We start from the raw sequence: 15,153 nt of genomic DNA, 5'->3' as shown, positions 1-15,153 counted from the left end.
TTGCCCCATGTAACCCATGAAGGCGAAAGTTTTGGTCACCAGTGACTCACTTATAATTGCTCAATTAGTTCTAAATTACCTTTCGGTCCATGTCTTTCTTGCCCACTGCTGACTGCAGTGCATGCAGGAGTGCATCTACCAAACCTTCGCATTCTCGAAGCCTTCTCCGGGCATCGCTTCCATCTGAACTCACATTTCTACCAAATGGAAATAAAAAGTACTAGAATTAGAACAAAACCTTCCGACATGCTGAAAGATTCCCAAGAAGGTTAACATCACCAATTCCTCAACTCATGTAATGAAGTACATTTTAAAAATGTATTCATGTGACATGGGCAGTGCTTGCCTGGCTAGGCCAACATTTATTTTCCATCCCCAATTGCCCTTGAGACGGTGGTGGTGAGCTGCCTTCTTGAGCTGTGGTGCAGATATATCCACAGTGCTATTAGGGAGTTCTAGGCTTTTGACCCAGCAACTGTGAAGGAAGAGTGTTGTACTTCCAAGTCAGGATGATGAAAGGTTTGGAAGGGAACTTCCAGGTGGTGGTGTTTCCACATGTCTGCTGCCCTTATCCTTCTAGATGGTAAATGTAAATGTCGCCACAGACCCAGAGGACCTTAGGCTGCTGTCCCCTTTGAGAGCTGACTGGTGGAAATTTAACCGGAGGGTCACCATACCTCAGACGAGGGGCAAGGTTGAGAAGGTGGGGCATTCATGAGTAACCTCAGAAGGTACAGGAATTGAACCCACACTATTGGCGTCGCTCTGCATCAAACTAGCCGTCCAGCCAACGGAACGGACTGACCCAGCAGTCATGGGTTTGGAAGTTGCTCCCCAAGGAGCTTTGGTGAATTTGTGCAGTGCATCTTGCAGATGACACACACGACTGCCACCGTGCGTCAAAGGTGGAGAAGGTGGCTGTTTCTGAAAGGGGTGCCAATCCAGTGGGCTGTGTACTAGATCATGTCAAACTTCTGAGTTTCATTGGAGCTGCACTCATTCAGGCAAATACTTTGGAGCAATGAGCCCGAAAATAATACTACTTTTAACCATAATTCTATGTTTTCCGTGCATGATGTAAACTATACAGTATCACCGAGGCTTCCGGTGACGGCGGACGGGAGGCAGCCACACACTGGAGGGCTCCCGCTCGGGAACAGAAATTAAGGGTTTTAACGCCCGGTCCCGGGGGCAACGGAGGCAAAAAAGGGGTTAATGAAAGTCCGCCAGTGAGTGGAAAAGTCAGCGCAGGAACTGTAAGGAAAGCGGAGGCTGGAGCACCAGGGGAAGCCGCATCGCTCACAGCAGAAGAAATGACCAAGGTGATGGTTGTGGAACTTGAAGAACAGTTCACAAAGCACATGGAAGCGATGAAGGAGGAGATGGGGGGTATTGAAAGTACTGGTGGAGGAGGCAAATGCCCCGGTGAGGGCAGCGGTATCGACCGCAGCGGCGGAGATGCGGGAGCAAGGTGAGACACTGAAGGAAGTGAAAGAGGTATCATCGCAGCACAGTGATCAACTCACTTCGATGCGGAGGGTGACAGAGACCAACAAGGATCTGCGAGCCAAATGGAAGACCTGGAATACAGATCCAGGCGGCAGAATCTGAGGATCATGGGTCTGCCCGAAGGGGTGGAAGGCCCGAGGCTGACGGAGCATTTTGCCACGATGTTGGCAGAGCTATTGGGGGAGGGGGACGATCCCTCCCAATACGAACTGGATCGGGCTCATCGATCGTGGAGGCCTGTACCAAAGGCGAGTGGGCCGCCAAGAGCAGTAACTGTGTGTTTCCGTAGGTACAGCGTGAAGGGAAAAGTCCTGTGCTGGGCAAAGCGGGTGGTGCAGTGGGCTGAAGCTGGTATACGCATATACCAGGACTTTACGGAGGAGCTGGCAAGGAAGCGGGCTGCCTTCAGCCGGGTGACGAAGGTACTGTACATCAACAAGGTGTGGTGCGGCATAGTATATCCAGCTAAGTTGAGGGTGACCTACAAATCCAAGGACTTTTATTTTGGGACGACTGAGGAGTTTGCGAAAGCAGAAGGACTGTGGCAGAATTGAGGAATGGGACTGAGAGCGGGTCGTGTACCGATGTAGCCTCATGTAACTTTATTTTATCACTGCGTGTTGGTGTATGTAATAAATGAGTCGACGGCTGTATATTTGGACAAGTGAAGAGTTGGGACTTTCATTTGCAATGATGGTTCTTTGGGGCTTGGGTGTGTATGCTGGGGTTGTGTGCTAAAGGGGATTGCTTGGTTTTCCTGGGACCGGGCAAGGGGGAAGGAGACCCGGGCAGGGGCCTCCACGCTGGCCGGTTTAAGCCGGCCAGTGAACAGGAGTGAGGTGGGGGGAGGGGCTGCGGCCATCGGAGCCTGGTAGAACAGGTTTCAGTGAGTCTAGCCGGGGTGAAAAGTTAGGGAAAGGAAGAGGTTGGGGGAGGAGTTTACAAGAGGCAGTGGAGGGGAGGAGTCTGGAGGTGGGGGTGGGGTGTCTACAATTCATGGGTGCCATTCACGGTACTCTTTCGGGGATTGGATGGCATTGAATATTAGGGGGGGTTGACTACATGGATATCAGCCATGATCTTATAAAATATCAGAGCAGGCTTGTTAGGCTGAACAACCTGCTCCTAAATCCTGAATTCTAAATCAGCCCAATTCAATGACATTTCCTACTGGAGAAATAGTATTGACACAAATCTTCTCAAAATTCCTGTTCCAGGTGGTGTGGTGGGAAATAGCACTGGTAAGATTATGTTGGTAAGATTATGTTGCCAGGGCAGTACGGTAGCGCAGTGGTAGCACTGCAGTCCCATGTTCGATCCCGGCTCTGGGTCACTGTTCGTGTGGAGTTTGCACATTCTCCCAGTGTTTGCGTGGGTTTCACCCCCACAACCCAAAGATGTGCAGGGTAGGTGGATTAGCCACGCTAAATTGCCCCTTAATTGGAAAAATGAATTGGGTACTCTAAATTTATTTTTAAAAAAAGATTATGTTGCCAACTCTGGCAGGAAATCTACTTAGAAGTTTCACCAGATGACCGCTTGGCTCCAAGTGCTCCCCCTCACTCACTGTCTGACATCTACCCTTGGGTCTAACACTTCAAAAGTGTGCACCTAATTCTAGTTACCCCCATAAAGGGAAACATCCTCAGCATTCATCCTCCCAAGCCCCCACCCCTCAATATCTTACACATTTCAATAAGATCACCTCTCATTCTTCTAAACTCCAATGGGCAGAGGCCCAACTTGCTCAATCTTTCCTCAAAATAGCCCCTTCCATCTAGAAATCAGCCGAGTGAACCTTCTCTCAACTGTTCCTTGTTCCTTGAACCTTCTCTCAACTCCTTGTCCGAGACCGAAACTGCACAAACTACTCCAGGTGAGTAGCCCTGTACAGTGCAGAAAGACTGCTCTATGTCTATACACTACCCACCTTGCAATAAAAGCCAACATCCCGTTTACCATCCCAATTACTTGCTGTAACTGCATACTAGCTTTTTGTTATTCATGTCCCAGGACACCCAGATCCCTCTGTACCACAAATTTCTGCAGTCTCTCTATTAGTTTTCAGTTTTTCTATTCTTGTTGCAAAGGGGACAAGCTCATATTTTCTCACATTGTAAGCCACCTGCCAAACTTTTGCCCAATCACATATCCCTCTGCAGATTATTTGCAGTCTCCTCACAACTTGCTTTCCTACCTTTATATCAACAACAGACCTGGCTACAATACACTTGTTCCCTTCATCTAAGTCATTAACCCACTACTGCATTTCATCAGTTACAATTCGGTGACCTGAAAATAACCTTGGCCCACCTTGGATTGCTACATCCTCAAAGAACACTAAGAAATTTGCTCCTCAAGCTTACATTCAGTTAAGAAAGGCACAAAAAGTGTCCTGTCTCCAAAGGTCTGTTCCTGTGTGTGAATATATGTGGCTTTTAGTGCGCGCAAGTGAGCATACGGAGCCCAGTTGATAATTTTAAATTGCATTTCAGGGTAATTCTTAGCACATAAAGGGCTGTTTTGCAGGTGTTGTCAAATCATAGATCAACATCTAAGGTTGGACATTGCGTTTTGGTTTGGTGAGCACAGGCTGTTGGGTATGGTCAGTACTATGCCTAAGAACAGCTGAAAGGGCATGTGGTTTGTTATGATTTGCTAATTATTGGGAAGTGCGGAATTCCGATGGCTGCTATGAGGGAGTAGGTCGCACGCTTGGTGGCTCCCGTTTCGGTTAGACTTTTGGACCTTTTTCCCCGACTTCGTTGCGCTTTTGAGCGCGGAACTGGAAAGCAATAGTACTCGAGCATTGAACCCATACAGAGTTGTATGGACTTAAGAAGCCGGAGGGACCGGAAACAGCAGAAGAAGTGATCAAACAAGGGCACGGTGGAGGCTGAGAGAGAGACCAATGTCCAGAGCAAGATGCCAACAGTCCAGCCTACAATGGAGCAGCTGCTACAGGCCATGCAGGAGGGCTTTTTAGCTCTGAAGCACGATAATTTGGAGCCGCTCCAGAAGTCGATGGACCGATTGGAAAAAAGGCTGGATGATCAGGCTGAGAAACTCCAGGAGCTGGAGAAGATGGTGGAGGAGGTCAACTTTCAAACAGTGGCGGACGTGGAGATTCAGAGATTGCGGGATCAGCAAAAAATGCTCCTGGAAAGGCTGGAGGACCTGGACAACAGATCACGCCGACAGAATCTAAGAATCGTTGGCCTCCCGGAGGGGACTAAGGGGCTGGATGCTGCCGCGTATGTGGAGGGTATGTTTCAGAAGCTGCTGGGGAACAAGGTGTTCCCTCGCCCGCTGGTGGTGGACAGGGCACATAGAGTGCAGGTGAGGCAGCCGTGACGAGGAGGTCCCGCACGAGCGATGGTGGTCCGGTTCCACAGGTACCTGGACAAGGAGCGGGTTCTGCAATGGGCCAAGAGCACACAACGCTGTACCTGGGACAATAGGACCCTGCGTGTGTACCAAGACCTGAGCACTGAGGTGGCCAGGAGGAGGGGAGGTTACAGGCAGGTGAAGGAGATTTTGTATAAGAACAAGATGAAATTCGGGCTGCTTTTTCCAGCGCGACTGTGGGTTACGTACGAGAGTCAGCACCACTATTTTGAGGAACCCGAGGAGGCGATGGACTTTGTTAAGAAGCAAGGGCTGGCCCTGAGCTGAGGACTCTTGGTAGAACTTTTAAGTCTATTTTGTTTCACTCTTGCTTTGAGAGATGCCTGCATGCATGAGTCCGTTCTTTTCGTTTTTTCGACCTTTTTAGGTTGATGCATTTTGGTTGCGATGTCTTTTTCGTGGTTTCCCTGAATGTTTCCTTTTTGGGTTTCTTGTTTGGTTGGAGTTTTGGTAGAGGGAAAATAAAAAAAAAAATAGTTAAAAAGGAGTGGTTATGATGGGGGTTTCGGGGGAATTATTTGCAATCCGTTTCTGTGTGTGGAGGGGAAGGGCTGAGAGTGCCTGGTACTTCTTATCTCTATTTGTTTGATTTAAATTGCACGATTATTGGGGATGTCTCTGACTTGCATAGAGTATATGTTTAAGCAGGACTGGTTTGGGGAAATGGTATGGTTGGGCTGGGGCGAGGGGAGCCAAGGAATAATGGGTGAGAGATGCGCTGGCACCGAAGCTGGGAGCCACCAAGCTAGCTGGGTGGGCTAGTCAACGGAAGCCAGGTGGGGGGTATTCATATAGTTAGATTAGAGCAGGGGTTAGGTGGTAGGATGGGGTTGCTGGTGGGGGGGGGGGGGGGGGGGGGGGGGGAGTTGACTTGCTGACGAGGATGGAAATTGGACATGGCAACAGTGAGGAGGTCATAGGTGGAGCCAGCCAGGAGGCGGGCCAGAGGAAGTGCGACACATGGCTGGGGGGCTGGCCAAGGAAAGGGGATGGCTGATCGGCAAAGGGGGGTGTGTGCCAAGTGCCCCCCAACCAGGCTGATCACCTGGAATGTTAGAGGGCTAATTGGGCCAGTGAAGAGGGCGCGCGTGTTTGCGCATTTGCGGGTTCTGAAGGCGGACGTAGTCTTGCTGCAGGAGACGCACCTGAAAGTGGTAGATCAGGTTAAGTTAAGGAAAGGCTGGGTTAGTCAGGTCTTTCATTCAGGGCTCGACACTAAGACTAGGGGGGGGGGGGGGGGGCTGCGATCCTGATTAATAAAAGGTTTCAATTTGAGGCGGAGAGTACAGTTGCAGATGGGGGCAGCAGATTTGTTATGGTTAGGGGTAAGCTCGAAGGGGTGAGAGTAGTCTTGGTTAGTGTGTATGCCCCTAATTGGGACAATGTGGATTTTATCAGGAGATTGCTAGGGAAGATCCCCACTTGGACTCACGCAAACTGATTATGGGTGGGGGACTTTAACACAGTCCTGGACCCAAGCCTGGATCGGTCGTGTTCAAAAACGGGCAGGGTGCCAGCGATGGCAAAGGAACCGAGAGGGTTAATGGAGCAAATGGGGGGGAGCTGGTCAGTGGAGATTTAGCCGGTTGTCGGCGAGGGAGTTTTCGTACTACTCCCACGTCCACAAGGTGTATTCCCGAATTGATTTCTTTGTCATGAGTAGGGACTTGCTGCTGGAGATGGTGGGGGCAGAATATTCGGCAATTACCATATTGGACCATGCTCCGCACTGGGTAGATCTACAGATTTGTAAGGATAGCTTTCAGCGCCCACAATGGAGGTTGGAAGTTGGATTGCTTGCGGACGAGGCGGTGTGAGACTCAGGAAATGCATGCAGAATTACCTGCAGGCAAATGGTACTGGAGAAGTCTCAGCAGCTGTGCTCTGGGAGGCACTTAAGGCAGTGGTGAGAGGGGAGCTGATCTCAATCCGGGCTCATAGGGACAGGACAGATAGGGCAGAAACGGACCGACTGGTTAAGGAAATTTTATGGACGGACAGGAGCTACGCGGAGTCCCCGAGGCCAGAGTTACTCAGGAAACGACAGAGGCTGCAGGCCGAGTTCGGAGAGCTGACTACAAGGCTGCAGAGCAGCTTAGAAAGGCAAAAGGCACGATATACGAGCACGGAGAGAAGGCCAGCAGAATGCTCACGCAACAACTAAGGAAGAGAGAAGCGGCTAGGGAGATAGGAAGGATAGCGGATGGGGAAGGAAATCTGGTGGGGGACCCGGCAGTGCTGAACAAGGTGTTTAGAGACTTTTGTAGTAAGCTGTACACTTCGGAACCCCCCCAGGGGACCGGAGGTGATGAGGCGATTCCTGGACGGACTGACCTTCCCAAGAGTGGGCAGGGGGTTGGTAGACGGACGGGGGGCCCTGGTTAGGATCGAAGAGGTATTGGGGGGCCTAAAGGTCATGCAGTCGGGTAAAGCCTCGGGGCTGGATGGGTATCCGGTGGAGTTTTACAAAAAGTTTGCCGATATAGTGGGGCCGGTGCTGGTCAGGGTTTTTAATGAGGCAAGAGACAGAGGGGTCCTACCCCCGACGATGTCGCAGACCACTATTTCGCTTATTCTGAAACGGGATAAAGACCCGGAGTCTTGTGGGTCTTACAGGCTGATCTCTTTGATCGACGCAGACTCCAAGTTTTTTAATTTAAAAAAAATAAATTTAGAGTACCCAATTAATTTTTCCAATTAAGGGGCAATGCAGTGTGTTCAAACAACCTAGCTTGCACATTTTTTGGTTGTGGGGGCGAAACCCATGCAAACACGGGGAGAATGTGCAAACTCCACACGGACAGTGACCCAGAGCCGGGATCGAACCTGGGACCTTGGCGCCGTGAGGCCGCAGTGCTAACCCATTGCGCCACCGCGCTGCCCCCCCCCGCAGACGCCAAGTTACTGGCCAAGATCTTGGCGACTAGAATTGAGGACTGTGTACCGGACCTAATTGCAGAGGACCAAACTGGGTTCGTAAAGGGTAGGCAACTGGTGGCCAATCTAAGAAGGCTGCTTAATGTGGAGGGCAGGGAGGCAGAGATAGTGGTAGCTATGGATGCGGAAAAGGCTTTTGACCGGGTCGAGTGGGACAATCTGTGGGAGGTGCTGGGACGGTTTGGGGAGGGGTCAATTGGCTAGTGTAACAGGCCCAGAGGCTCGTGTAAGGATGAACAGGACGACATCAGATTACTTCAGACTGCACCGCAGGACAAGAGAGGGCTGCCCTCTCTCCCCACTGATGTTCGCGCTGGCCATAGAGCCGCTGGCAATTGCTCTAAAAGCTTCAAGGGACTGGAAAGGGCTGGTCTGGGGGAGAGTGGAACATAAAGTCTCGTTATACGCGGATGACCTGCTGTTATACGTATCGGACCCAATGGCGGGTATGGTCGATAACATGGAAACCTGGAGGGAATTTGGCCGGTTTTCAGGATATGAATTGAACATGGCTAAGAGCGAGTTGTTTGTAATTCAGGCGAGGGGGCAGGAGAGTAGGCTGAAGGGGTTGCCGTTCTGGCTGGTAAGAAAAAGCTTTAGATACTTGGGGATACAGGTGGCACGGGACTGGGGCAAGCTGCACCAGCTCAATCTGTCCCTACTGGTGGAACGAGTGAGGGAGGAGGTTCGGAGTTGGGATGCGCTCCCGCTGTCACAAGGGAGGGTGCAGACTGTTAAGATGACGATTCTCCCGTGATTTCAGTGTTTCCCCATTTTCATCCCGAGGTCCTTCTTTAAGAGGCTGAATAAAATTATCCTGGGATTTGTCTGTGCGGGGACGTCCCCGCGGGTGAGGAAGGTGATGCTCGAAAGGAACAGAGGGGAAGGGGGGCTGGCGTTGCCGAACTTCAGCAACAACTACTGGGCGGCCAACATAGCGATGATAAGGAAATGGATGGTGGGTACGGGGTCGGTTTGGGAGCGGATGGAGGCTGCTTCGCGCAGAGGCACCAGTTTGGCGGCCCTGGTTACGGCACCTCTGCCGCTCCTGCCGGCGCGGTTCTCCACCAGCCCTATAGTGGTGGCAGCTTTGCAAATCTGGGGCCAGTGGAGAAGGCATAATGGGGAAGTGAGAGCATTGGTGTGGACCCCAATCTGTGGCAATCACCGATTTGCCCCGGGGAACATGGACGGTGGGTATCGACTACGGCGGAGGGCGGGGATTGTGAGGTTGGGTGATCTGTTCCTGGAAGGGAGTTTTCCGAGCATGAGGGCGTTGGAGGAGAGGTTTGGGCTGGCGGGAGGGAATGACTTTAGATACAGGTGCGGGATTTCATGCGCAGACGGGTGCCGTCCTTCCCAAGCCTCCCGCCAAAGGGGAGGCAGGACAGGGTAGTGTCGGGGGAGTGGTCGGTGAGGGTAGCGTCTCAGATATTTACAAAGAACTAAGGGGAGCAGAGGATACACAGACTGAGGACCTGAAGCTTAAGTGGGAGGAGCAGCTCGGGGGGGGGGGAAGCTGGAGGTATTTGGGCAGAAGCCTTGAACAGAGTAAACACAACCACAACATGCGCCAGGCTCAGTCTGATCCAGTTTAAGGTCGTGCACCGGGCCCACATGACGGTGGCCCGGATGAGTAAATTCTTCGGGCTGGAGGACAAATGTGCCAGATGAGTCGGTGGGCCGACTAATCACGTGCACATGTTCTGGTCATGCCCTAAACTCAGGGGGTATTGGCAGGGATTCGCAGACATCATGTCCCGGGTTTTGAAAACTGGGGTGGTAATGAGTCCTGGGGTGGCAATCTTTGGGGTGTCGGAGGACCCGGGAGTCCAGTAGGAGAAGGAGGCCGACGTCTTGGCCTTTGCTTCCCTGGTAGCCCGGCGACGAATACTGTTGGCATGGAGGGACTGAAAGCCCCTGAAGACCGAAGTATGGCTATCGGACATGGCAAGCTCTCGGTCCAGAAAAGGTTAAGTTCGCCGTGAGATGTTCACTATCAGGGTTCGCCTGGAGGCGGCAGCCATTCATTGACTTCTTCGTGGAGAATTAATCGTCAACAGGGGGGGGGGGGGGGGGGGGAAGAGGGCTAGGGTAGAGTAGAGTAGGGAGTGGTTTAGGCAGGTCCTTGCGAGAATGGAGTCGTGGTTTGTACAATGCGTTATTTGCTTTTCTTTCAGTACAGTGCTATACAATGTCATTGTTTTATATGCCGAAAATACCTCAATAAAATTGTCTATTAAAAAAAAATTATTGGGAAGTACGGCCTATATACCTGGATTCACACGGACACTGAAATGCATACACTGTTGTGTTAAGCACAGTAAGATAACATGGGCTGCAACTGGATGCAGCTTTAGCTGAGAGATACTCCACATCTTGAAGTTAGTTCAATATGTTTTATTGAACCGTCACACAGTTAGCTCAAGCCTCGGAGTTCGACTCTCTGCTAACCTCGTGTGAATAATCTGTCTGACTGAACCAGACTAGCTCTTTGCCACGTGCTGTAGGAATTATATATGTACACCCTGACTCACACTGTAGATGTCACCAGTGGAAAGAGGTGGCGTGTGAGTGCCTCGTGCCTTTTATAGTGGGAAACCACCCCCAAGTGTTCTGCTTGCTGATTGGTTATGTCCTGTTCTCTGTATTCATTAGCTGCCTGTTTGTATCTCATTAGGTGCATGTCTGCATATCATGACATCTCCCCTTTTGAAATGTTTTTCTATGGCCTGTGTGAAAGTATTTACATATGTAGGCCGAAAAACTAACTTATTTACTGACAGTAACAGATGGGAACATATGTACATGTGAAAACGGGTGTTTAAGGTGCAAAAACAGAAAATAGCAAACAAAACAAGTTTTCATAAGTCCAGTCTCTGGGGCTTGCATCTGATCCTGGTTGACTGCTGGAGAGGTGGTGGTGGGGACGACGGCGCCTTGATAGGCGGGATTGAAGCCTGACTGGTGGCTTTGTGGTTCGAGGTATCAGGAGATGTGTACAATAACGGATGGAAACAATGAAGAGTGTGGTTGCGGGCAGGCAACTGTGCACAGTGCCCGTCTGTTGCGCCATACAACAGTCATCAGCCATACGCACAACATACGATCGGGGCCAGCCTCCATCAGGTAGCTTGATCCGAACAGCATCCGCCGGGAGTAGCACAGGCAAATCAGTGGCATGAGCATCAGAGCTCTGCTTTTGCCTGTCCCTGAGCTTCTGCACCTTCTGCAGAACCGGGTGGTGATCCAGGTTAGGCAAGTGTACGGCTGAAAGAGTCATGCAGGTCCCTGTTCATCAGGAGTTGAGCCTGTGACATGCCGGTAGAGAGAGGGGTTGCCCTGTACGCAAGCAGTGCTAGGTTGACGTCAGAAGCAGAATCCACAGCCTTGCAAATGAGCTGCTTCACTATGTGCACCCCTTTCTCAACCTTCCCGTTGGACTGCGGGTAAGGCGGGCTGGAGGTGACGTGATGAAACGGATATACCTGGGCAAATCTTGATCACTCTTGGCTGCTGAAGCAAGGACCGTTGTCACTCATGACAGTGGGTGGAATACCATGCTTGGAGAATGTCTCCTTACAGGCCTTGATGACGGTCTTGGATGTGAGGTCCGAGAGCTTCACAGCTTCTGGGTAGCTAGAAAAATAATCAATGATTAACACAATCACGACCATTGGCATGAAAGAGATCGATGCCCACCTTGGACCACGGGGAGGTCACGATTTCGTACTGAAGCGTCTCCTTGCTCTGTGCTGGCTGGAAGCATTGACAGGTCCGACAGTTGAGGACAATATTGGAGATACCCTGACTAATCCCAGGCCAGTAGACAGCTTGCCTTGCTCTGCGCCTGCACTTCCCGACACCCAGATGTCCCTCATGGATTTGCCGGAGCACCAAGCTCTGGAGACTGAGCGGAATGACAATGCGGTCCAGCTTGAGGAGGATGCCATCAACTACCGTCAGGTCGCCCTTCACATTGAAGAATTGAGGGCACTGCCCTTTTTGCCAGCCATCGGCAAGGTGGCATATGACACGCTGCAGAAGAGGGTCTTTGGCTGTCTCCTCGTGAATGCGAATCACCTTTTCATCCAATGCCGGGAGGTTGCTGGCCTGTGATTCGATCTGTTGGACGAATGCCGGCGGGTCAGCAGGCAAGGTTACGGAGCGGGACAAAGCATCCGCAATAATGAGCTCCTTGCCAGGCATGTACACGAGTTCAAAGTCATACCTGCGGAGTCTGAGGAGGATGCGCTGCTGCCGGGGAGTCATGTCGTTCAGGTCCTTGTGGATAATGTGGACCAGAGGCCTGTGGTCTGTCTCGACAGTGAACGCCGGCAGGCCGTAGACATAATCGTGGAACTTGGAGAATTCCAGTAAGCAGACCCAGGCATTCCTTTTCAATTTTGGCATACCGTTGCTCAGCAGGTGTCATTGCCCATGATGCGTAGGATACCGGTGCCCAAGATGAGGTGTCATTGCGCTGGAGCAACACTGCGCCAATGCCGCCCTGGCTCGCATCGAGATTTTTGTTTCCCCGTCAGGGTCAAAAAATGCCAATACAGGTGAAGTGGTGAGCTTGGCTTTCAGCTCCAACCACTCTGCTTGATGAGCTGCCTGTCACTCAAAGGCAGTAGACTTTTTTTAACAGGTGTCTGAGGGCCGTGGTGTGTGGGGCCAGGTTTGGGATAAACTTGCCCAAGAAGTTTACCATGCCTAAAAAGCACAATACCGCCTTCTTGTCTTCAGCGGTCTTCATGGCTTCGATGGACTTGACTTTGTCTGCGTCCGGGCGCACACCCTGTTGAGATATCTGGTCACCTACGAACTTAAGTGTCGACATGCCAAAGCAACACTTGGCCCTGTTCAGCTCAAAGCCATCGGCATGGACACGGCGGAATGCCTGCTGGAAACGAGAGATGCTCTCTTCGGGGGTCGTGGACCATATAATGTCGTCCACATACACACAAACCCCTTCAATGCCCTCCATCATCTGCTCCATGATTCTATGGAAGATCTCCGAGGCCGAGACAATGCCAAACGGCATACGATTGTAGCAGAGACCTGCCAAACGGTGTGTTGAAGGTGCAGAGCCTTCTCATCCAGTTGGATTTGCCAGAATCCCTGCGACGCATCTAGCTTCATGAAAAACCAGGCGTGTGCCCTCTCACTTCTAAGTTCCTCCCGCTTCGGGATGGGGTCGCGTTCCCGCATTATATTCTGGTTGAGATCCTTGGGATCAATACAGATGCGCAGCTCCCCCGAAGGCTTTTTCACACATACCATTGAGCCGACCCAGTCAGTCAGTTCTGTAACTTTAGAGATGATGCCCTGGTCACAGGCCGTAACAGGATCTTGTACCGATATGGCAGGGAGCCCATCTCGTCTAACACATCTGGATACGGAGCTAGGATGTCGTCAATGCGGCTTGAAGATCACCGTTGGGGGAGGTCATTGTGCAGACCCGCTGCACAAGGTGTAGCTGCTTGCATGCCTGTGCGCCGAGCAGGGAGGCCCGGTCTGGCTTGACGATCTGAAACTGTAGCCTTGCGTGATTGCTCTTGTTGGAGATGAGCAGATGGCAAGATCCCAGTGCTGTGATTGCATTGCCGTTATAGTCCAGGAGCTGTTAGGCTGCTGGAAGGAGCTGGGGTGGCTTCTTGATGCGGTTGAAATCCGCCTGTGAAAGGAGATTGGCAGAAGCACCTGTGTCCAGCTTGAACTGGATTGAGCATCGACTTACTTGCATCACCGCACGCCATTCGTCCGCAGAATCCACAGTGAGGATGGGCCGGCGTCGTGATGATTTCAGTGAGGCATATTCACGTGTGGTATTGATGCCCACATGGTAGGGGGACTCCAGGCAGTCGTCCTCTGGGTCCGTTGTACTGCCAGGATCAGAATCCTGTAAACCTTGCTGTACACTCCGAACGCGCCTGCGTTGGTATTGGGAGCGCTGGCCCTTGACTGGTGGTGCAGACCTGCTCATGGCTGCATAGTGTCCAGGCTTTCCGCAATTTAAACATCGCCGGCCTCTTGCAGGGCAGTGTTTCTTTAAGTGGTCGGTGCCGCAGTTTGGGCACGTCATGATGTCATTACGCTCCGTGTGTCATCGCACATGCGCAGTGCGGTCGGCAGACGTTCGCACCTACGCAGTGTGGTGATCGGCCGCTTTATCGGGCCAGTCGCATCGAGCATGCGTGGGACTCCGGTAAGTGCGCGCAAAATGCCCGCTTTCATCAAGGCTGAGGCGCTGCATCCGGGCAATGGCCTGCACACTCTCGTGGGAGTCAAGTTTCTCCGTTTCAGCCGATTTATATTGGGAATACCGGTTTTTGGCATGCTCAGGCACTGTACATGTTTCAATCGCGACTGACAGGGTCATATTCTTGATTTTTTAAAAGCTGCTCTCTGAGGATCAGAGTAAACTCCGAAAACGATCTGGTCCCTGATCATGGAGTCAGCAATATCACCAAAGTTGCAGGACAGTGCTAGTAGACGGAGATTAGTTAGGAAGGGGTCGAAAGATTCATCTTTACCTTGGAGGCGTTGTTTGAACATATAGCGCTTGACAATTTCATTGGTGTCCACCTCACAATGACTATCAAACTTGTCCAGGACGGTCTGAAACTTTGTCTTGTCCTGGCTTTCGGTGAAGTTCAGAGAGTTGAAGAGTTAGATGGCTTGATCCCCCGCAGTTGAAAGGAGCAGCGCGATCTTCCTTGTATCAGACACACCCTCAAGGTCTGAGGCTTCGATGTACAGCAGAAACCTTTGCTTGAAAGTCTGCCAGTTGGCACTGAGATTGCCGGAGGTCCACAACTGTTGATGTGGTGCCGGGATACATTTGCTGGTCGTCACGGAAGGTTTAGGTAAATCACCGAGGGATTGCAGTCTCCTGGTATCATGTCATGTTAAGCACAGTAAGATAACATGGGCTGCAACTGGATGCAGCTTTACCCGAGATACTCCACACCTTGAAGTTAGTTCAATATGTTTTATTGAACCCGTCTCACAGTTCGCTCAATCCTCTGAGTTCGACTCTCTGCTAACCTCGTCTGACTGAACCAGACTAGCTCTTAGCCACGTGCTGTAGGAGTTTTATGATATGTACACCCTGACTCACACTGCAGATGTCACCAGTGGAAAGAGGCAGAGTGTGAGTGCCTCGTGCCTTTTATAGTGGGAAACCACCCCCAAGTGTTCTGCCTGCTGATTGCTTATGTCCTGTTCTCTGTATTCATTAGCTGCCTGTTTGTATCTCATTATGTGCATGTCTGCATATCATGACTTATACCA

At 51.3% G+C, this 15,153-nt stretch overlaps 1 protein-coding gene across 14 annotated transcripts in view; it reads right to left on the bottom strand.

Moving 5' to 3' along the window:
* Positions 1-15,153, bottom strand: part of arvcfb (ARVCF delta catenin family member b) — a 546,449-nt gene that overhangs the window by 89,063 nt on the left and 442,233 nt on the right. For all 14 annotated transcript variants that reach the window (XM_072471369.1, XM_072471451.1, XM_072471186.1 and 11 more), the window contains one exon: positions 80-197. In XM_072471369.1, coding sequence (XP_072327470.1) covers positions 80-197 — 118 coding nt within the window. The remainder of the gene's footprint in view (positions 1-79; positions 198-15,153) is intronic.

The sequence above is a fragment of the Scyliorhinus torazame genome, chromosome 1 (assembly GCF_047496885.1).
Source record: "Scyliorhinus torazame isolate Kashiwa2021f chromosome 1, sScyTor2.1, whole genome shotgun sequence".
In the NCBI taxonomy this organism is placed as follows: Eukaryota; Metazoa; Chordata; class Chondrichthyes; order Carcharhiniformes; family Scyliorhinidae; genus Scyliorhinus; species Scyliorhinus torazame.
The sequence above is the reverse complement of the archived record's forward strand: the minus strand, read 5'-3'. Positions and strand labels throughout refer to the sequence as shown.